Raw genomic sequence first — 25063 nt, forward strand, 5'->3', positions numbered from 1 at the left:
CAGTTTTCAGTTCTTTCCACAGATTCTCGATTGGATTCAGGTCTGGACTTTGACTTGGCCATTCTAACACCTGGATATGTTTATTTTTGAACCATTCCATTGTAGATTTTGCTTTATGTTTTGGATCATTCTCTTGTTGGAAGACAAATCTCCATCCCAGTCTCAGGTCTTTTGCAGACTCCATCAGGTTTTCTTCCAGAATGGTCCTGTATTTGGCTCCATCCATCTTCCAATCAATTTTAACCATCTTCCCTGTCCCTGCTGAAGAAAAGCAGGCCCAAACCATGATGCTGCCACCACCATGTTTGACAGTGGGGATGGTGTGTTCAGGGTGATGAGCTGTGTTGCTTTTACGCCAAACATAACGTTTTGCATTGTTGCCAAAAAGTTCAAGTTTTGTTTCATCTGACCAGAGCACCTTCTTCCACATGTTTGGTGTGTCTCCCAGGTGGCTTGTGGCAAACTTTAAACAACACTTTTTATGGATATCTTTAAGAAATGGCTTTCTTCTTGCCACTCTTCCATAAAGGCCAGATTTGTGCAATATACGACTGATTGTTGTCCTATGGACAGAGTCTCCCACCTCAGCTGTACATCTCTGCAGTTCATCCAGAGTGATCATGGGCCTCTTGGCTGCATCTCTGATCAGTCTTCTCCTTGTATGAGCTGAAAGTTTAGAGGGACGGCCAGGTCTTGGTAGATTTGCAGTGGTCTGATACTCCTTCCATTTCAATATTATCGCTTGCACAGTGCTCCTTCGGATGTTTAAAGCTTGGGAAATCTTTTTGTATCCAAATCCGACTTTAAACTTCTTCACAACAGTATCTCGGATCTGCCTGGTGTGTTCCTTGTTCTTCATGATGCTCTCTGCGCTTTTAACGGACCTCTGAGACTATCACAGTGCAGGTGCATTTATACGGAGACTTGATTACACACAGGTGGATTGTATTTATCATCATTAGTCATTTAGGTCAACATTGGATCATTCAGAGATCCTCACTGAACTTCTGGAGAGAGTTTGCTGCACTGAAAATAAAGGGGCTGAATAATTTTACACGCCCAATTTTTCAGTTTTTGATTTGTTAAAAAAGTTTGAAATATCCAATAAATGTCGTTCCACTTCATGATTGTGTCCCACTTGTTGTTGATTCTTCACAAAAAAAATACAGTTTTATATCTATGTTTGAAGCCTGAAATGTGGCAAAAGGTCGCAAAGTTCAAGGGGGGCCGAATACTTTCGCAAGGCACTGTATTATATATTTTTTACATTTTATTTGATCTAAACATGGAATGGAACAGCTCGTCACCATACTGATTGGTTCCCTACTCTATATATAATCTGTGTCTGTGTCTTTATTTCACAGTCCCAGTGATTCTGATTGGGAGCCAGTACTGCCAAGGTGCTGCTGTCTCTGGCACCACACCTAACCACGCCCGGCCATCAAGAGGTGTGAAGTCGGTGACAAAGAGGCAGAGGAAGGAAAGTGTGGAACCTGCTGGCAGAGAAAAGGAGAGTCATTGGCACTCTGATCTGGAGGAGGATGTGGCCACACCACCTCCAATATTCTGACCAAAAAGGCCACCAGGACCTCAGCTGGAGATGACCTCCAAGTACAGCCCCATGCAACTTTTTCAGTTTTCACCTCGGCAGTTGTTGATTCCCTGGTGTCGAACACAAATAAGTACTGAGCTAAGAAGCAGGAAGGCAAGAAGGAGACATGGAAAGCCATTTCCATGTCAGATCTTTTTTGTTACCTTTCTATGGTCATTTACATGGGTCTTGTAAAGCTGAAAACCCTGAAGGACTACTGGAAATCTGCACCCCTCTATCAACTGCCTTTCCCCACCAAGGTCATGTCATGCAAAAGGTTTCTGACAATCTCAGGGGCGCTTCATATTAGTGACCCAAAAGTTGACGAGGATAACGAGACGAAGCGAGGCACGGCACGGTTTGTTTGTCTATGAGGGGAAGAGCAGTTGTGCGACCGGTAAGGGACTTAGCTATGACTCCGTTATGCAGTTATTAGATTTTCAGCTGCTAGGGAAGGGCTACAAACTGTTTGTGGACAACTACTACAAAAGCCCTACCCTGTTCACAGACCTGAGGAAGCTGGAGATTTGAAGCCTGTGGCACCATTCGGACCAACAGTGGGATTTTTAGAAAACCAGGGTGAACAACATGCCTATCTCACAGCTAGCCTTCAGGGAGCTGCTCATCCAGGAGCTTGCTAGCTACAGCAAGACCACTGTAGCACCTTCTGTCCCCTCTACCTCTGTCCGTTCTGCTCCAACCAGTGGTGTTCACATGCCAAAATTCATCATTGCAGGCAGGAATGTGCCTTGGGGCAAAAAGGGCTCAGTAGGGAGGCTTTGTTGTCTGTGCCACAAGAAATCCCCTGTCACCTGCACCACCTGTTCGGTGACCCTCTGCTTCACACCAGAAAGAGACTGCTATGGGCTATGGCATCAGCAGCACAATATTGTTTTGAAGACTGAGGGTATTCACATTATTGTACATTGAAAGTGTAAATAGTTACCTTTGTTATTTTTTGAAATATTCATTTATTTATTTCAATTTTTCTAAAACATTTTTTGAGGGGGTATGTTAGTATACATTTTTTGTAGTTTGTATATAGGTATTTGCATCAATGTATCACTGTACCAATTTGGCCTCTTGGGTACATTTGGGAAGCTTGTGAGGGACACCTGGGTGTCTTCATGCTCAATGGCATGTACCTAACTCATTCCTGAAGGTATCTGTCTGAAACTTTGGTCAAATACTGTTGCCCACATGTTCTTATTTGCAATAATCCCCAGGATCATATCTGAATGTTTGTCTGTTCTTGTTCATTTAAAAAATGAAACAAAATTAAAAGAACAGAAAATGTCTGATTATTTCCTTGTATTTTCTTCTACCAGATCTATTGTGTTATAGTCTCCTACATTAAATTCACCTTTCCACAGACTTCAGCATGTTTCCTTTCAAATGATACCAAGAATATGCATATCCTTGCTTCTGGGCCTGAGCTACAGGGTATGTTTTCAGGTGGAAATTGAGAAAGACTGGAGGGCAATCCTTAACTTTTTATGGCTGCAGGGGCAGTATTGAGTAGCTTGGATGAAAAGGTGTCCATTGTAAACGGCCAGCTCCTCAGTCTCCGTTGCTAATATATGACATTATTATTAGTATTGGATAGAAAACCCTCGGAAGTTTCTAAAACTGTTTGAATTATGTCTGTGAGTACAACAGATCTCCTATAGCAGGCAAAAACCTGAGAAATTCCACTTCCTGTTTTTCTTTTCTGGGGGTGGCAGGTCTTCACCCAAGCTCTCATTGAAATTACAGCGAGATATGGATGAGTTTTCACTTCCTACGCCTTCCACTAGATGTCAAGAGTCAATAGAACTTTGTCTGATGACTAATGTGAAGGGGGGGGTCGAATGACACAGGAAATAGTCACCACTGCCACAAGTTGACCATGCATTCACTATGTGAGTACACAGGGGAAGAACCTGCGTTCCACCGCTCATTTGAAGTCATTCTAATTCTCCGGTTGGAACGTTATTCAAGATATATGTAAACAACATTCTAAAGATTGATTCAGTACATCATTTGACATGTTTCTACTGACTGTTACGTAACTTTTGGACATTTCGTCACGTTATAGTGGATGTGCTTTGTGACTTTGGAATTGTTTACCAAACGCGCTAACCAAAGTAGCTAATTGGACATAAATAACGGACATTTTCGAACAAATCAAGCATGTATTGTGGACCTGGGATTCCTAGGACTGCATTCTGATGAAGTTCATTTCAGGAAACATTTATCATGTATTTTCTGGTTTCTGTTTACTCCAACATGGCGGCTAATTTGGCTTCTGTTCTGAGCGACGTCTCAGATTATTGCATGTGTTGCTTTTTCCATAACTTTTTTGGAAATCTGACATAGCGGTTGCATTAAGAAGAGGTATATCTATAATTCCATGTCTAACTTCTATTATCACCTACATTTATGATGAGTATTTCTGTTGAAACGATGTGGCTATGCAAAATCACTTGATGTTTTTGGAACTAGTGAATCTAACGCGCCAATGTAAACTCAGATTTCTTTGTATAAATATGAACTTTATCAAACAAAATGTGTATTGTGTAACATGATGTCCTATGAGTGTCATCTGATGAAGACAATTCAAGGTTAGTGATTAATTTTATCTTTATTTCTGTTTTTTTGTGAAGGCTATATTACTCTGGAAAATGGCTGTGCTTATTGTGGTTTGGTGGAGACCTAACATAATCGTTTGTAGTGCTTTCGTTGAAAAGCCTATTTGAAATCGGACACTTTGGTGGGATTAACAACAAGATTACCTTTAAAATTATATAAAACACATGTATGTTTTAGGAATTGTAATTATGAGATTTGTGGTTTGAATTTAGTGCCCTCTATTTTCACTGGTAGTTGTCATATCGATCCCGGTATTGGGATTGCAGCCATAACAAGTTAAACAGGTCAACATTCACAAGGTCGCATGGCCAAATGGATTACCAGGATGTGTACTCCGAGCATGCGCTGACCAACTGGCAAGCTGTCTCTGACTGAGTCTGTAATACCAACATGTTTCAAGCAGACCATCATAGTCCCTGTGCACCAAAACACCAACGTAACCTGCTTAAACAACTACTGACCCTTAGCACTCACTTGGACAGGTCACAGTTGTAAATGAGAAATTGTTCTCAACTTGCCTACATGGTTAAATAAAGGTGAAATTAAAAAACGTCTGTAGCCATGCAGTGTTTTGAAAGGCTGTTCATGGCTCACATCAATGCCATTATCCCAGACACCCTAGACCCACCCTAATTTGCATACCAACCAAACAGTTATGCAATCTCTATTGCACGCCACACTGCCCTTTCTCACCTGGACAAAAGGAACACCTACATGAGAATGTTATTCATTGACTACAGCTCAGCGTTCAACACAATAGTGCCCTCAAATGTCATCACTAAGCTAAGGACTAAACACCTCCCTCCGCAACTGGACCCTGGACTTCCTGATGGGCCACTTCCAGGTGGTAAGAGTAGGGAACAAAACATCAGGCACGCTGATCCTTAACATTGGGGCCCCTCAGGGTTGCATGCTCATAATCTCCCTGTTCACCCATGACTGCATGGCCAAGAACGACCAAGCACGACGACACAACCGTGGTAGGCCTGATCACCGGCAAAGATGAGACAGCCTATTTGGAGGAGGTCAGAGACCTGGCAGTATGGTGTGTCGTGTCTTTAGTATCATTGAAGATGATTTGATAAAATAACACTCTGTAATTATTATTATGTGATTAAACTAATCATGTAAATTTCATTAACTAGGAAGTCAGGGCACCACAGAAAAACTTCAGATTAAAAAGTTATAATTTTCTGAATATAACTCTTCAGATATTACAATATCTGATCAATTAGTCTTCTGTTAATAAATTATTCTTTACCTTACATCAGTCACATTTCAAACGTCGTAGAAGTCTTAGTTATCTGCACGAACCCAGCCTAAACTATGAATCATCCATGCACCAATTGGCATAATAATGTATTTACTAACTAACTGAAAATGAAATGCATAACATACAGTAGATATTGTTTACTAACAACGATAGGGAAGATCCCCTAGTGGGCTAAACCGATATGGCGGCTTGGTATACAAAGGAAATGGGGTGTGGACTGATAAAGGAGCGGGAAAGACAAATGGATTCATTACCACAGTCTATAATTATATACATTGAAAAGCTAATCCTTCGCACATGAACAGCTGCTCATTCGAGAATAATTCAGAAATATTCTCATAGAATAGGTGTTTCGGCGGTTTTCGGTACTCGCATCCTAGGTTTATGTCATTTCTAGCTGCAGTCTAGTAATTTGTATCTAAGATTTGCTCTTATTCTGTAGGGATCGTTGGTCTCAGAGTTTAACCATTTCCAGCAGTGTATTCCAACCAATTATCCACGCGGTATGGTTAGGAATTCAACAACCATTGCAACCTTAGCTTACACTGGGGTTTGCGTGGTCTTAACTATTCGCAAACACAGCTTACGCTGGGGGATTGCTTAGTCTGATGTGAATTTCCTCAGGAGTGGGCTTTATTCGTAACAATAGAAAAGGGCAGTCCCATGACGCCAGATCATGTCTGTGCTCACAGGGGCGTGGCCACTGACTAGTTAAACTTTACAGGAATACAATTCTCTCAAATAAAATATTAACATCACATTACATAATTTCACAAATAGTTTCATTTTTACTCATTCATTTTATGCAAGAATTAGATGCAAACTCCAAAATTGAGAAATGTACACATTCAGAGATAGTTGTGTGTTTCCTGTCCTTCATGAGGTCAACAAATAAAACACACTCAACATAACTGTCCCTTAAGTGTCCATGGACCATTCCCACAATCTCAAAAAATGACATTTTGTTTAATTCTCCAATTTTGGGGAATTAGGAGTTCGGCCAAGTGAAGTAATTTGTTCACTCTGTGGTCTCTCTCTCTCTCTCTGCATGACCAGGGGGAGAGAGTCTCCGCATGGAATATATGGCCTGAGATAACAGAACCTGGGTGTAGGAGAGAGTGAGAGAGGGGCAAGCCATGATCTACACCCAGCAAGGGCCACGTCATGACAGGTGCCAGGATAACAACCTCTCCCTCAGCGTGATCAAAACAAAAGAGATGATTGTGGTCTACAGGAAAAGGAAGACCGAGCACGTGCCCATTCTCATCGACGGGGCTGCAGTGGAGCAGGTTGAGAGCTTCAAGTTCCTTGGTGTCCACAATGCCAACAAACTATCATGGTCCAAACACACCAAGACAGTTGTGAAGGGGGCTCGACAACTCCTATTCCTCCTCAGGAGACTGACAAGTTTTGTTATGGGTCCTCAGATCCTAAAAATATTATATAGCTCCACCGTCGAGAGCATCCTGACTGGCTGCGTCACTGCCTGGTATGGCAACTGCTCGGCCTCCGACTGCAAGGCACTACAGAGGGCAATGCGTACGGCCCAGTACATCACTGGGGCCAAGCTTCCTGCCATCCAGGACCTCTATACCAGGCGGTGTTAGAGGAAGGCCCTAAAAATTGTCAGAGTCCAGCCACCCTAGCCGTAGACTGTTCTATCTGCTACTGGACGACAAGCGCTACCGGAGCACCAAGTCTATGTCCAAAAGGCTTCTTAACAGCTTCTAACCCTAAGCCATAAGATTCCTGAACAGCTAATCAAATGGCTACCTGGACTATTTGCATAAGCTGCTGCTACTCTCTGTTTATTATCTATGCATAGTCACTTTACTTCTAACTACATATTACCTCAATTACCTTGACTAATCTGTGCCCCCGCCACATTGACTCTGCACCATTACCCCCTGTATATAGCCTCGCTGCTGCCATTTTATTGTTGCTTTTTAATTATTAGTTATTTTTCTTCTTTTTACTTCTTTTTTTACTGACTTTTTTTTCTACAACAAACTGCATTGTTGCTTGTAAGTAAGCATTTTACTGTAAGGTCTTACACCAGCTGTATTTTCTCACGTGACAAATAACATCTCATTTGATTTTAATATTGAAGTCAATTAGGTGACTTGAACAATTTAAAAGACCCAGATGAACACAGACAAACAAGAAGAAAAAAAAGTTCTGTATTATATTGAGTTGTATCCATACATTCTACTCTTATTCTTTTTTGAGACTTGTCACAGATGCTCTTAATTGCATCGCCCTTAGTCAGAGAGAGAGAGGAACAGCTACATCAATAGTAATCATGTCTTTACCCTGAGCACATGTTCTGAGATAAGAGTCAGAGGTCACCCAGAGTTCTAGAACTCGAAATAGAACAGTTTACCCCAGACATTGAGGAAAGAGATAAAGATTGATCTGCATTGAATACAAAAAAGTCTGAAGACAAATATTAATGTGATCTGACAAAGCCTGAAAGACTGCTGTTTGAATATAGAAAAATATATGATCTAATATGATCTAATTTATTAATCACCATTGGATTCCATGTTGCATCAATGCTTAATGAATCATTTAATCAGCATTGTACTTATCTCGTCTGAGAGTGTTCCATGTCCACAAAGGTATGTTGTCTGCGAGTGTTCCATGTCCACAAAGGTATGTTGTCTGCGAGTGTTCCATGTCCACAAAGGTATGTTGTCTGAGAGTGTTCCATGTCCACAAAGGTATGTTGTCTGCGAGTGTTCCATGTCCACAAAGGTATGTTGTCTGCGAGTGTTCCATGTCCACAAAGGTATGTTGTCTGCGAGTCTTCCATGTCCACAAAGGTATGTTGTCTGCGAGTGTTCCATGTCCACAAATGTATGTTGTCTGCGAGTGTTCCATGTCCACAAAGGTATGTTGTCTGCGAGTGTTCCATGTCCACAAAGGTATGTTGTCTGCGAGTGTTCCATGTCCACAAAGGTATGTTGTCTGCGAGTGTTCCATGTCCACAAAGGTATGTTGTCTGCGAGTGTTCCATGTCCACAAAGGCCCATCCTTTTAATGCAAACAAAATATCACCAACATCTATAGTGTGCATCAAACAGCCCAACAGCTTCTGTTACAAACTCGTATAGTCCACATTCTCCAACGAAGGCCATCACAGACCTGAAAGCGCAACAAATTACAACCTCTGGATCTGTCCAGGTTTCATTGTTATGACCGATATTGGGGTCAGTTAGCAACCCAAGGTGTCAGTCTTCTCCCTGCTCCACCTCAACCAGACTCCCCTTTGTGATAGCCATCTTGGTAGCCAGGTAAGACTCATTTGGCCATAATGGTAGGTCTTCTTCACAGGCGGTTATATGGGATGTGACCTGTGTGTGAGTGGGGGGTACAGAGCTCTCCTCAACATGATACTACTGTACAGTGAAGGCTACAGATGAGAGCATAGGTGTATAGGACTGCAGAGTCGCTGTATGTAGTTTGCAGGCCTATAGTGCTGACATCTTCTGTTGAATATTAGAATGTTCTCTAGTAGTCACAAATAAAGTTACTGTGTAGTTGGAATCACGTTATAACACAAATGTGTTCATTGCATCTAACCAATTGCCATGGTAATTAAATGACCAAAGTATCATCAAATGGATAACAAAAATCAATATTCTAATCAAAATGGTAAATAAATAAGAGTACAGAAGAATGTTCAATAAACCAATACGGGGCCGTTGGAACCGGGATGGAATTAAGTTAAAACATCAACAGCTTGGAGCTTTATCCGACTGTATCACAGTTCAAAATCTATGGCATACTGTATCAAACAGCCAACTGTGGTGAAAAAATGACATGGAGCTCACCTTCTGATCGTGGTTGTAGCCTAGAGCCCAGTCCTCCTGTGTTGGATGGAACAGAAGGATTAGGATGTAGAAGCTGAGGCGGTATTTCTGATAGCTCACTCTTTCATCTGAGCTGATGAGCACACTGCTCTCAATCTCAGGGTCTGTCAGCACCATTATCTGGAAGAGAGGGAGAGGGTGGAGAGAGAGAGAGAGGAGAGAGGGTAGAGAGAGAGAGAGTGGAGAGAGAGGAGAGAGAAGAGAGGAGAGAGAGAAGAGAGAGAGAGCCATATCAGCACTCCAGGTCTAGTGGTTGGCATGCAGCATGCTGTTACTAGCGCTAAGACCTTCACTTTGTTTTGGACTTCATTTTACAAATGTGCCTCTCACCTCTGTTGCCATGGTTTTGGCCTCTTCCAGTGCACTCACAGGTCTACACTTTGGTGCACTTTGGCTTCCAGTCACCCCTGTCCAGATGCATTCCCTTTAATGAGATAGATTGCTAGATCAAATCCCCGAGCTGACAAGGTAAAAATCCGTTGTTCTGCCCCTGAACAAGGCAGTTAACCCACTGTTTCTAGGCCGTCATTGTAAATAAGAATTTGTTCTTAACTGATTTGCCTAGTTAAATAAAGGTTTAAACAGAGGTGTAAGTAAATCGTGAGGGGCCACAACACAACTAAAACAATAAGTTGCTATGTTAAAGAATAGGATAAGTTTTATGTTTTAAGAATATAGTGTAGATCAATAGGCTGCTGTTGTATGGTATTCTGTAACACCGCTGTGAAGGAAGAGAGAACTCCACAACTTTGCATTCACCATGCGTGACTACATGTCTAGGCAATGCAATTTGTTTTGAACAATATTTAAATGTGTGATAAGAAAGAACAAAATATTTGTGCAATAAAGAATAATGTCTTTGTGGAATGCTCAATCTTATTATAACTCTAGTCGTATGTAGTAGGATCGGACCAAAGCGCAACGTGGTAAGTGTTCATAATTATTTATTAAAACTGAACACAGACAAAATGGCACAACACGAAGCAGTTCTGAAAGGTGCAAACACTAAACAGAAAATAACTACCCACAAAACCCATGTGGGAAAAAACTACCTAAGTATGGTTCCCAAACAGAGACAACGAGAGACAGCTGTACCTGATTGAGAACCATACCTGGCCAAAACAAAGAAATACAAAGCATAGAAAAAGGACATAGAATGCCCACCCAAATCACACCCTGACCAAACCAAAATAGAGACATACAAATCTCTCTATGGTCAGGGCGTGACTCTTACCACCGTGGGAGGATTTCTATTTCCATGCTAGGAATAATATAGTCTCTACTTTCATTTCGTCATAAATTCAGTGAAAATATAAATGTGTTGCTGCATATTTGTTGGAAATGAGCCTCTGGTGAAAGCAATAACAGAGCAAGATCTGTAAAACTAAAATCATAATAGGAACACAAATGTAGGTATTAGGTATAAATATGTAAATTGCAGTACATGTTCATACTATAAAATAAAAGATACTGTGAAAGTACACAACATTGACACAACTTAATTAAGATGAAGCCCTTTGTTTGGAAGCCTGTATGATATATAATATTAAATACTACATTGTAACAAAATCTGACCTTATTGGTATAGTATCTATATCTTGGTATAAAATGATTTATTTGGGGGTGCGATGTAAAGCATACATTTTCATTACAGTTCATTACTCACAAAACACAGAAATATCCCTAAAAAGCATTTCCACTATATAAACCATGGATTTTTTTCTCTCAAAATAATCCATAGATATCTTGATTAATAAGACATACATAGCTCAAATATGCTTTAATTATAATAAACTACTAAACCCAGACAGAAGAAGGAGAAGAGAAAAGCGTGACTTGGATAGTGTCACAGCCCAAACGGCTGTGTTTTCTTTCCCTGCAACAGATTTGAATTGGAAAAAGCAGCAGTGCATTTGTCACTGACAAAAATACCACCGTCTTTGCCCAGCTTTAACTAGGAATCCTCCCTGGTGGTGATTTAGAAAAATTGTTTTTCATTAAAGCCAATAAACAGAGCGGATTCTGTGCCAGTGTCTCTTTTTTTCAATATTCCTTTGTTTTTTTGCGAAGGGCCCCCTCTATTTCACCCAGTGTCTTAGAAACTATAAATGACATGGGACAAGGCCCTAAGGCCAGGTCTAATCATTTTCAATAATATCGTATTAAACGACAGCATTTATTATGAGCGGAAATTGCATTTCACCTTGTATTTCTGATTCTTCTGTCTCTGTCTCACCAAGTACAAATGCTACAAGTCATTGAAGGGTCTGCGTGGATCAGTGTTTCTTAACCACTGAACAAGGAGACACTGAATGTTTCTCAGCTCTCTAATAATAATTTAGGTGAGTCCTTTTCAACCAGGCTCCCTTTATATTTACTGTAATACATTTCATATTAAGACATATCTCTATTGAGGGCTTGTTGTATAGCTGTGTGTAAAGCTGTACTCTGTATATCCCCTGTATCACTGTTGCATTTACTGGAAGGCATAACATACACTTTAAATGTTGACAATAAAAGGAATTGCAGAAGTTTGGAAAGGTATAAACAGCCAAAGATGATTCATCTTTAACCAACCTGATTGGATTTCCTGCACAGTAAATGTTACTTGCCATGTGACATAATCAAGATTAAACCCTAATCAAACATTATTTCTCTTACAAAAGGTAGTCAAATGTATTGGACAAAGCCTTCTCATAACCCATCTCTCAGTAGATGTAATTCATTTCCTTTCGGAGATTGTTTATGTGGATCATATGGACATGGGCATGTCGATCTGTTCAGTTTTAACAGGCACCAAGTTCCACAAGGGGAGGTTACGTAACAGCTCACATCATCGTCAATAACTTTCACATCATCAAATATACCATCGCATCGCCAGGTATTTAACATTTCACTTCACATCCATTTTGCAATTGATCACCAATGCGTCTCCCGGGAACAAAGAGGAGTGAGGTCAGTAACAAAGCTTAGATTAATACAGGTTGTTAGGATAACCTCTACATGTTATCTGCTTATTATCAGCTAGTCGGTGGGAGTCCAGTGACCGAGCTAATCGTCATGCGAAGAGTGCGATAGTTATTGCTGTTTTTTGAGGGGCTGCAGCCTGCTGTTGGATGGAGCTCGAGCCATCTGCTGACCGCAAACAAAGAGAGGAGCGGAGGAGATGATAAATATTGTCAAACCCAGATCGATTGCGGCCTATCTGTGAGTGAGCACTATAGGAAAAGGTATATTTGGGCTAATTTCCAGTGAATTGGGATATCAATCTCGCTACAACCATAGAAATAGAATGTCTAATCATTCTTTGTCTATTAATTCTATTTATATGTCTAGAAAGCTAGACTTCATTATTAGCAGTGGTTGTGAGTCAAACTGTGCAGAAGACCTTGGAATAAGGCTCAACATTCATAAGAGTGTCTTCTTTCAATGCTTGAAATGTAAAACCATCATTTAAATCTATTACCTATTATCTATCAGCGTATCAGCATTTAAGGCTCGACCCACACAGTTTATAATGTGGAATAGATGGTGAACTTCCCAAAGTAGAAAGAAACTTTGCTCAGAGAATTAGCACCTACTTTGTTTTATTAGTTTTGCTTCAGAATTTATCGACAAACCAACAAGATTCTGTCTTGAATACGTTTTGGCTTTCTAAAAGGTATCTCTGGTCTCTGTGTTGTGTCATGGTAAATGTCCTGAGGCTATAACTACAGTATGAGTACGTTTTGCTTGGTAACAATCTTGAATTGACTTTCTAACTCTGGGCAAGCTTCCAGCATAAGGCAATGTAAGCTAAATAAGGTCATTAAACGTAAAAAAAAAAAAAAAAATTAAACATGTAAATGCTTGAGGGAAAATATGTATTCAAACCAAATGTATTTTATTTTATAGTCAGTCTACCGTCTAACCTTCACTTCGAGTTAACATTCAATTTGATCGGAAATAACATATACTGGCAGCAGAGAATGGACATTGAGCAATTCAGTCATTGTTGTGTTATTGAAAATCTCTCTTTTGAAGTTTGTCTTACCTTTCTCTTGTTGGATGGACAGACATACAGGTAACTCAGCACAGTCTTAGATCCCACTTTGTCATTCATCCTCTCATAGGTGGATCCATAGTCTGTTGATCTGTAAAAACAACAACAACAAAAAAACTAAGGGAAATACAGACTTGTGGTTACAGACAGTGGTTACATACCAACACCTGCTTCCAACCACAACCACATCTTAAGGTAGGTTGATGACCGAATTAAATAATCTTGGCTTTGAACCACATCATGTGAAATATCCCTGTTATTGTAAATCTTACAGTACTTATAACTACAGGAATCTAGGGTGCTCGAGGGCCTTTGATCCTATAACATGCAAACTAAATATACGACCATGACATACGAAGAATGCAAAAACATTTGGATGTGCCCTGAATCCCGGAGACTTGAACGTGCACAGATAGGGCTCTACCTGTACAGAATACATGCCCCAGTGTCCTTTTCGGTGGAAGTATAATTTCCCAGCCAAAGATTTATTTTAAATACATTTTTTGTCATTGTTGTTCTGAACCCACTGAGTGCAAGTCATCTTTAATTAACTTCTTATGGCTGCAGGGACAGTATTGAGTAGCTTGGATGAAAAAGGTGCCAATTGTAAACGGCCAGCTCCTCAGTCTCAGTTGCTAATATATGCATATTAATATTAGTATTGGATAGAAAACACTCGAGTTTCCAAAACTGTCGAAATATTGTCTGTGAGTATAACAGAACTAATATTGCAGGCAAAACCCTGGGGAAAATCAAACCAGGAAGTTTGTATTTTGAAAACTCCATGTTCCATAGCCTCCCTTTGCTCCATTTAAAGGGATATCTACCAGATTCCTTTTCCTCATCGCTTCCTTAATGTGTCAACAGTCTCCAGACATAGTTTCAGGCTTTTATTTAGAAAAATGAGCCAGAAAGATAACATCGCGTCAGGTGATCGCATGAGTTTTCCTCGTGCAATAGAGTTTGAGCTACCATTGCCTTTCCCTCTCCTACTGATAAAGACATTTGCGGTTGATATATTATCTATTATATATTTTAAAAACAACCTGAGGATACATTTTATTGCTTTTCTGATTTTTGTGACCAAGCTACTTGATACTAAGTGTACATAATGTTTTGTCGAGCGATTGATTAACTTACACAAATGCTTGGATTGCTTTCGCTGTAAAGCATATTTTCAAAACACGACAGGTGGATTAACAAAAGGCTAAGCTGTGTTTTCCTATATTGCACTTGTAATTTCATGAATATAAATATGTTTAGTAATATTCATTGAATGTGGCGCTATGCAATTCAGCGGTTGTTGTTGACAATAATCCAGTTAACAGGATTGCAGCCCTAACAAGATACATTCGCATCCATGCTTCAGAAACAAAAGGTTGCACGTCTTGATTGTTGACCAATGACCAGTCATCAGCATTGGAGCACAAAGGTGGGCACACATATCAAAATTAGTGATCAAAAATAACTTCCACAGGGATGCTGGTCTATGTTGATTCCAATGTGTCAAGTTGGCTGGATGTCCTTTGGGTGGTGGACCATTCTTGAGGATGAAAAACACAGCAGTGTCGAAGTTCTTGACACAAACCAGTGCGTCTGGCTCCTTCTACCATACCCCATTCAAAGGCACTTTCACCATCTGAATGACACATACACAACCCATGTCTCAATAGTTTCAAGGCTTAACAATCCTTCTTTAACCTGTCTCCTCCCCTCCATCTACACTGATTGATGTGGATTTAACAGGTGACATCACTCATGGTTCGTAGCTTCTACCTGGATTCACCTGTTCAATCTATGTCATGGAAAAATCAGGTGTTCCTAATGTTTTGTATAGTCAGTGTATGTCTAAAGATAAACAGCTGTACCATCGCACTGCTGTCAATATTATGGGATGAAGATTTAACACATGCTGACGAATTTATTACAATATTTGTGAGGAAGAACAGGGCTACCCGGCTGGCAATGAGCACTCTGCAATCATGCTGCCCTCCAAAGTGATGGCACGGTGCAGACAGTACATGCTTTCCATCTGATCCTGCAAACTCAGTTAACCTCTCTTGGGTAGGGGGCAGTATTTTCACTTCCGGATGAAAAGCGTGCCCAAAGTAAACTGCCTGTTACTCAGGCCCAGAAGCTAGGATATGCATACAATTGGTAGATTTGGATAGGAAACACTCCAAAGTTTCTAAAACTGTTACAATGTGCTTATAACAGAACATATATGGTAGGTAAATCTCAGAGGACAAACCATCCAGGGGGAAAAACAAAATTGAGGTCATAGGATTTTCCATTGGGTTTCTATGGGATACCCTTATAATTAGGAACCTGGTTCCAGTTCCTATGGCTTCCACTAGATTTTAACAGTATTTAGAAATTGTTAAATGTTTTTCTTTTGAGAAATGAAGAAGTAGTGCTATTCATTGTAAGTGTCACTCCAGGTGGACTCTACTGTTTTGATGCGCATGAACTGGAGCACGCTTCACTGTCACAAACGTTGTTGTAAGAATCGGCCCAAGGCGCAGCGTGCGTAGAGTTCCACATGTTTAATAAATGAAACTCACCAAAACAATACAGAACAAACTAAACGTGAAGTCAATGCAGTGCTCCCAGGCACTACACAAAAACAAGATCCCACAACAAACAGTTGGGAAAAGGCGGCCTAAATATGATCCCCAATCAGAGAAAATGATAGACAGCTGCCTCAGATTGGGAACCATACCAAGTCAACCTAGAAAAAAAGAAACTATAAAGGATCTCTAAGGTGTGACATTCACGTTGTTTTTATCCAGTATTGGAAATAGTTTATAACCATCTTACATTTTATCGATTATTTACATTTTAGGGTCCCTGAGGTTGGATTAGGAACGTTGTTTGAAATGTTTGGACCAAGTTTACAGGTAACTTATTAGATACTTTGTAGGCATGTTGGGCCGGTTGAAACCGGTTAATTTCTGAATCAAACACACCAAATAATGGACATTTTTGGGACATAAAGAAGGACATTATCAAACAAAAGGACCATTTGTGATGTTTGTGGGACATTATGGAGTGCCAACAGAAGAAGATCTTTAAAGGTAAGGCATGAATTATATAGCTACTTCTGACTTTTGTGGCGCACCTGCCTGGTTGAAATATGATTTTCATGTGTTTGTATGTGGGGCGCTGTCCTCAGATAATCACATGGTTTGCTTTCGCCGTAAAGCCTTCTTGAAATCTGACACAGCAGCTGGATTAACAAGAAGTTAAGCTTTATTTTGATGTATAACACATATTTTCAAGAATGTTAAATATTTGAATTTGGTATTTTTGAATTTCGCGCTCTGCAATTTCACCGGATGTTACGCTACCGTCCCACCTGCCCATAAGAAGTAAAAAATATGCAGTATGATATTGCTTGGTCTGGACTGCAGAGAAGTTACATGATATATCCCTAGTTGATATTGGCTGTTAACGTGAACAACTTTCAGCTCAAAATGCAGTTTATTTCTGTATCCTGTGTTTGAAAATATATCACCGTTTATGGCTGACAGGCTACATTTTCGCAAATTTTCGTTTGCTTGTGTGCATGTTCGTGTGAGCCTAAGATTAGCTACCATGTGCCTGTGATTAACTAATTATTTCTGTCCGAAGACTGGAAAAAGTCCACACCCACTCAGAAATAACCCCCTCCAGATGTGCGATGCAATTTACAGTATGAGTAAGGAAAGACGAATGGGAACAGATTCTTATTTTATAGCTCTTCGGGGTTTTTTCTCCTGATGGCGTAGTCGGCAGAGACTAGTGCTACTGTGCCAGTAATGGATTTTTGATTGAAATTACAATAAGATCTTTTTTCATTCCAGTTTATTCTGGAGTGCTGGGGAAAGAAGGTCACAATGATTACAAATTAGAATAATGAGAGAGACAGACACTGCATGTGGGCATGCTGACAGCTTGTACAGGATATTAAAAGAGAGTTGGGAATTGAATGGGTCGATGACTGATTGGAGAGGGAAATTTTATATGCAATGGGCCTCCCAGCACTAGGGAGCTCCCAAAGGCTGCGTTATGTTGTTTGAGTCTTCTCATGTCCGCGGCAGGCAGGGACATTACAGCAAAGACACAGAATGCTGTCTGACTGAGTTGCTTGCCACGTATAAATTGAAGAGATAGCAAGCTCCTGTGTGCTATTGTATGTAGGCTATGAATCCATTTTACTTTTCACCACTTAGTTCTATCCTCAAGTACTAAGGCTCTGGTGTGAGAGTGTCACGGACAGACTGTACAATCAGACAGAAATGCATTCAATCAAACCTCCAAACCATAACGCATACGCCTCCTACAGTTTGTCTGATTTCCGAGGTGCCTTTTTTGTTATTCCATAACCTAGAATTAATATATATTCATGAGTGTCTGCGGGGAGGGAAGCTGTAATAATTAGTATGCAATTGCCGTGTTTAACTTCTTGGTGACAGGGGGCAGTATTTTCACGTCCGGATGAAATGCATGCCCAAATTCAACTGCCTGCTACTCATCCCCAGAAGATATGATATGCATATCATTAGTATATTTGGATAGAAAACACTATGAAGTTTCTAAAACTATTTGAATCATGTCTGTGACTATAACAGAACTTATGTAGCAGGCGAAACCCTGAGGACAAACCAATCAGATTTTTTTTTTGAGGTCACTCTCTTTTCAATGTGTTTTCATTGGGAATCCAGATTTCTAAGGGACCTACTTGCAGTTCCTACCACTTCCACGGGATGTCACCAGTCTTTAGAAATTGGTTGAGGTTTTTCCTTTGTGTAATGAAGAAGTAGCCCTGTTCAAAACGAGGGTCACCTCAAGTGTACTGTTAGAGGCGCGTGACCCGAATGGTAGTGTCAGATTGTTTTCTTCCTGTATTGAACACAGATCATCCCGTCTTCAATTTTATCGATTATTTACTTTAAAAAATACCTAAAGTTGTATTACAAAAGTAGTTTGAAATGTTTTGGATAAGTTTACAGGTAACCTTTGAGATATTTTGTAGTCACGTTGCGCAAATTGTTTTTCTGGATCAAACAAGCCAAATAAATGGACATTTTGGATATATATGGACGGAATTAATCTAACAAAAGGACCATTTGATGTTTATGGGACATATTGGAGTGCCAACAGAAGAAGCTCATCAAAGGTAAGGCATGATGTATACAGTGCCTTGCGAAAGTATTCGGCCCCCTTGAACTTTGCGACCTTTTGCCACATTTCAGGCTTCAAACATAAAGATATAAAACTGTATTTTTTTGTGAAGAATCAACAACAAGTGGGACACAATCATGAAGTGGAACGACATTTTTTTGATATTTCAAACTTTTTTAACAAATCAAAAACTGAAAAATTGGGCGTGCAAAATTATTCAGCCCCCTTAAGTTAATACTTTGTAGCGCCACCTTTTGCTGCGATTACAGCTGTAAGTCGCTTGGGGTATGTCTCTATCAGTTTTGCACATCGAGAGACTGAATTTTTTTCCCATTCCTCCTTGCAAAACAGCTCGAGCTCAGTGAGGTTGGATGGAGAGCATTTGTGAACAGCAGTTTTAAGTTCTTTCCACAGATTCTCAATTGGATTCAGGTCTGGACTTTGACTTGGCCATTCTAACACATGGATATGTTTATTTTTGAACCATTCCATAGTAGATTTTGCTTTAGGTTTTGGATCATTGTCTTGTTGGAAGACAAATCTCTGTCCCAGTCTCAGGTCTTTTGCAGACTCCATCAGGTTTTCTGAGGTCGCAAAGTTCAAGGGGGCCGAATACTTTCGCAAGGCACTGTATTTTTATTTCTGCGTTGGTGTCTTACATGTGTGATTTCATGAAAGTTTGATTTTTATAGGAATTTATTTGAATTTGTCTCTCTGCATTTTCACTGGCTTTTGGCCAGGTGCTAGCGTCCCACATGTCCCAGAGAGGTTAAACCTGGCTTCACCGCCGTACAATATGCTCTTCCTTCCTCTTTCTTCCTCCTGTTTTATTCAGTCATTCCATCCTCACCAGCCCTTGTCCACAGAGACAGTTGTTTATCTCGTGTTTGGTGATTATGTTGTTGGGTTCTGCCTTCTAAACTTGAAAATATGAAATATCCTTAGTCATGTCGCTGAGCGAGGGAGGGGAATGTAGAACGTTTACATTTTGTCGGAATATGTTATTGTTAGACATCAGGTATACTATAGGAAAGAGGAGGGCCACCGTCTGATACAAGTCAACATGACAGCCGTGAGTTGGGGTGGACTGAGGAATTTGAGCAGAGGTCAGGTCAGATGATGTGAGGAAGAACAGATATCACTAATGTTCTTTATATCAACAGAGGTGTATTGGCTGTTCAGAGGTCTAAGGAGGAGACTCAACATAGGAGGAAGGGTTAAATACCAGTGCTTGTGTAAACATGTCTTGGTCTGTTCAGCTGACCCTTTTGGTGAATCGACTTGGTTTGAGATTTTATAGTTGTCTGTCAGGATCTACATAACAGGGTAAAAACTAACAGTTGTGGCGTTGTCGACAGGATTCACCACGATTTTTAGTCAAACCAGAGAGTCCAAATCAGTGGAGCAGGATTTACCACTTATTTTTACATTTTGGGGAGATGAGAATCGCAGGCTGAACAGTAATAGAATAAGGACTTAAAAAGCCTGAGCTTATTCAGAAGTCCCATTGCATTATGACTGGTCGTAGATTTATGGTATCGGGTAAGTCTCGGAAGGTAAGTCCAAGCAGGCTAGTACCTGCAAAGGGTAAGTCCTAGGGGGTAAATCCCGGGTGGGGTTGGTACCCTGCTAAACCCGTAATGGGGGGTGAAAGCCCAGCTGCGGTGGCCGTGAGGCCATAGGGTGTGTGTGTGTGTGTGTGTGTGTGTATGAATGTTTGAACAAGGATCATCTGTAGTAACAGTAGCAATAAAGGGAGCTAAAACCAGAAGTGTACGGGGGAGTGACCAAATTATTAATAGCCTAAGCTGTTACTACTTTGTGCCGTTGGGGGGTAAAACCAGCCACAAGTATATGGATGCATCGTAGTGTGGAACACTAAAATTAGAGAACGGTCCAGACCACAATACGCAGGCATCCTAACCACAGCATTTTATCAGCAGTGGATAAAACTGGAAAAAAAGAAAAATAGAGACCTGCGAGGTAAAATGGAGTAGGCAGTAGACAAAAATGAGGCGACGAATAAAAAACTAGGCACTGCCGAAGGGCATGCACATAGATTAGATGAACAAAAGCAGGAATTGGCTATTGAGCTAGAAAAGAGTCAAACCTAACCCAGGAATTAGAGAAAGACATGAGGATAAACAACTCAGAGTTACGCTTCAACAATGTCAAAATATGTCTGGTGGAGTATATACAATTGTCACTCCTCCACTGTTCGCCCCATGCTATGAGGTGAAACAGGTCACAACTGCTAGACCACCATACCCCTCTCTTAAAGAGCAAAAAGAGTGATATGGGTTGCGAGAGGCAGAGGACAGGAACATTACGAGTTCGGACATAGTAGTCCGGGACTGGGTAGTGGACCAGCATGATCCAGGTAATCATAGAGATGTGTGACCAGTAGAAACACACGTGACCCCGGTTACATATTATCCGGAACAAATAGTAGCAGGGGAGGACAACCCAGATGACGAGCAGCCCCAAGTATGGATACAAATCCAGCATCACCATCAGCCACTGAGCGTAGCATCACCATCAGCCACTGAGCGTGAGCAAAATGCGTAGTATTATGAAAGAGGCACCGGATTCAGTAAGGGAGGGACAGAAATGTATAAACAATGCGTCCTCTGGCAAGGCCAAACACTCCTCACACACTCAGGAAGACCCTAGGAGTTTTGATTTTGTGAGACATTTTATTTGGTTGTTTTCTGAAATTGCTGAACCACTTACAGAGTTGACGAAAGTGGGGAAGGGTCCCCATGAAAGGATAGAGTGGAGTCAAAAGTGTGAGGAGCAATTGTGACCCGTTTCAGGAAACTAGACACACTTCGCAAGTCACAACTTCACAGGAGAGCCATTTGGACATTTTTGCATGGCATCGGTAAATACAAATAACAATGAAATTATGAGCCTTGTTGGTTAATAAGCCACAGAAAAAGTAAGCAACATCTCCACTTGTCATTATTGGCTGAGATAATTACTGGGCTAGACATGCAGAGAGAGCTTTAAAAAAATGTATTGTGTAGTGGAGCTGCATAAGTGCTGGTCTCCACTTTCTGGAGGATCGAGGAGGATTAGAGTAGGATAGAGGATTAGAGTAGGACAGCTAATGAGATGGAGAAAACACCTGTCTCCAGATTACACCTTCAAACTAAGGGCAACTGTGGCATGGCATCCATGACAGGGAGATGCGTCCATCATGCATGATGATGTATACGGGGAAAATAGTCTCGCTAGATATATTTCAGGTATTACACTTTTCTTATTTTGACAAAGTGGTTTCATTTCATAATAAAGTGTAAAGTTAGCTAGCTAGCTAACGTTAGCTGACAGGATCCCTAGCTAATGTTACATGAATGACGTTATTATTTGTTTCCCAGAGCAGTTTTCTTAGGTAGTTAGAGCCTAATGTTAGCTAGCTAACATTGAACCTGGTTGGTTAGTTCCCAGTAGATTCATGCAGGGTAATAACGACATGATTTGGCACTACGTTCATTGTTGTTTAACTAGTTAACGTTAGCTGGCTGGCTCGTTAGCTAACGTTACATGTGTGATCTTACACATTGTTTACCTATCTAAGTTCATTGCTTACCTAGATAGCTACATGTCTGAAGCTAAAGTATACAACTCCCATTGAATATGGCCTGTGTCAGTAAACGTTGGCCAAAAAGTGTTAATGAAATTGTTTCCAGCAGAGCGGGTTAGGCTGTTTATGTTTTCCAGAGGTAAACAAATCATCGGCTAGCACATCAAGTGTGCGCTCTGAACGCTTCAAGAGCGAAACGAGATGGGTGAGGCTAAAGCTTAAGAGGGTGTGAACGATGGTGAATGGGTGTGGACAAAGAAGAGCTCTTCACCAGATAACAAAACATTCAAAGTCCATTTTCTCAAAATAATTTTCAAAGCAGAATTACTTTCCCCTTGTCCCTCAAAAAAATCTAGTGTAATATACAATTTTGTAGCTCTGAGTCTCTAGTTTTATCCAATGTAAAAAACACAATTTCAAATGTTGCTACGTAAGACCAAATCCAGGTGATGAGTCACAATTGTGTCAAGCGCCAGCATTGACACAAACTAAAATTACCTTTTAAAATGTTTGTTCATGAACATGAAGGACATTGCAGTGCAGTGGTTATGCAAAATCATGGGGGAAAAGAGGACCAGTAATGTACTGGAGTAAATCGTTAGACTTGGTGGCGAGAGGAATGCCACCGTGCCTGAGGGCGGTACAAGTGACAGAAATGGTATTGCATAACACAGCTTCAATTATAATGGGGCAAAATGTGGATTTGTATGTTCGACTCGCAGTAGCAACCATTGTTTACTGAACAAAAGCACAACATGGTACTGGCGCAAGATGGAACAAAAGGGAGTTAACTTTAAATGGGGAAAATCTACAATTCCATAAGATTGGTGCTTTGAATCCTGCGTCATTAATGCCGTTGCCTGGAGGGTGAACTTCACACATGTGACCCAGATCAAATTACGCCCTATCCTAGGCCCGATTTGCAAGAGACAGTATTGGAATCGGGACAAGTATTGTATACAGATGGCTCTAGTTACATGACCGTAGAAGAGAAGAGAGTAACAGGGTACGCTGTGTGTGATTACAGGGGTGTAGTAAAGGCTGGCCCACTGCCAGTCTCTGTGTCAGCCCAGGGGGCGGAGTTATATGCATTAGCCAATGCCTGTAGGTTGTCAGAAGGGGAGAATGTAACAATATAAACTGATTCTCAATATGCATTAGGGGTATATGATTTCAGTACATAGTGGTCACAACGGGGCATGTTACCAGTGGCAGGGACACCAATAAAAAATGGACACTTATTAGAAGTGTGTCAGCTACGCAGTAAATCAGCAGTGGTGAAATGTGAAGCTCAAACTGGTCGTACAGATAAAATAGCCATAGGAAATCTCAGAGCAGACGAAAAGGCTAAAGTGGCAGCCTTACTCAGAGAAGGTGTTAAGGAACCACATGTAAATATTGTTAATACTAGGGCAGGGACTCTAAAAGATTTACAGCAGCAAACTAACAAGAAATACATGTGGAAGTACTTAGAACATGGGTGCCAAGTAAACACTGAGGGGTTGTGGTATAATACTAGCATTGGCAGGCCCGTGGCACCAAGTGGGACAAATGTCACTCTCTCTGAAATGTATCATGGACCAACACATCAATCGGATGTACTCTCAGTTCAAGACGACATGGTGGGGAAACCGGGTGTTAGGAACATTTCGGGACTGAGTTAAAAGATGTGATATGTGCTCAACACAATATTGTACCTACAATGCCTCTTCCTGCCCAACAGCAACCCCTGCAACAGCAACCCCTGCCGGCGGGACCATTTACATCATTGTAGATAGACTTTATAGGGCGACTCCCTCGAAGCAGGGGAAAGACTCATGCATTGGTGGTGAGGGACAGATTCTCCAGAAGGACAGAAATATTTGCAACTTCCTCAGCTTCAGCGAACTTTGTACCACAAACTTTGTTAAGAGAATTCATAACGAGATGGTGTTTATTCCGGACATTAGATTGCAATCAAGGGACACATTTCACCAACAAAGTGCTACAGGTGGTGTGTAAGGCTTTGGGAATCTCCCATGCTTTTCATTGTCCATATAGGCCGCAGTTGGCGGGGATTATGGAGTGTCAGAATCGTTCGATTAAGGAGAAATTGGCCAAGACTTTGCGCTCCAAAGGGCAAGTGGGCTAGTAATTTACCCGTGGTACCCTATGTCAACGAGTGCGTCAACTAACACCACCAAAGGACTCACACCACATGAAGTGGTAACTGGGAGAACGATGACAGTACCGGGTGCTGTTATTCACATGTCACAAATTTGTCATGTGGCAATAATGGGAGAATCTATGTTGTTCTATCTCAGACGGCATTGGTCTGGACCACACAGTACTCCTTACAGCACATGCAGTGGTAAAGACCACAGCCTCTCCTCGGTGTGCTCACACTTCTCATGTGGAATGAGATCTATCTGCATAATGGGTGAGCTGGAAGCTGCCATGATAGAGGAAGCAGAGCTAAAGAGAGAGAGGAAGGGTAGATTCCACTCTTGACAAGCAGTAAGGCCAAAAAGGATCTGGGAGCTACTTTAACCTGTTTTTGTGTCGGTTGCTTTAATGGTTACTTAACCATGTAAAAGGGATAGATTGACTATTAGCATAGAATGGGTTGCCAAATATAAAGACACAAGAATGCATTGGGGTAGAGTCAGTACTAATGCTACAGACACTAGACAGATCACTAATCACAAAGGTATGGTGATCTGGGTGGAACCACTTGATAACAAGACTAGTATATTGGATGTAGGTTGTTCAGACAAGGTGTAGTTTTATTACAGACAGGATTGTGGAATGAACGTAATAACACTGAGAGTCTAAAGAACTAAACTTGATATTCTCTTTTGCTGCAGATGGACATAATGTGCCAGGGTTCTAAGTCAGCTGAAGCTCAGTCGATAAC

General features: G+C 40.9%; 1 protein-coding gene across 1 annotated transcript in view; it reads right to left on the minus strand.

Annotated features, from left to right (window-relative positions):
• Positions 1-25063, minus strand: part of LOC112233718 (VPS10 domain-containing receptor SorCS1-like) — a 104777-nt gene that overhangs the window by 56907 nt on the left and 22807 nt on the right. Inside the window, exons 2-3 of the mRNA XM_042310655.1 lie at positions 13404-13503; positions 9332-9490 (exon numbers count right to left, since the gene is read on the minus strand). Of these exons, the coding sequence (XP_042166589.1) occupies positions 9332-9490; positions 13404-13503 (259 nt within the window). The remainder of the gene's footprint in view (positions 1-9331; positions 9491-13403; positions 13504-25063) is intronic.

This window comes from Oncorhynchus tshawytscha, linkage group LG32 (assembly GCF_018296145.1).
Source record: "Oncorhynchus tshawytscha isolate Ot180627B linkage group LG32, Otsh_v2.0, whole genome shotgun sequence".
Taxonomy (NCBI): domain Eukaryota; kingdom Metazoa; phylum Chordata; class Actinopteri; order Salmoniformes; family Salmonidae; genus Oncorhynchus; species Oncorhynchus tshawytscha.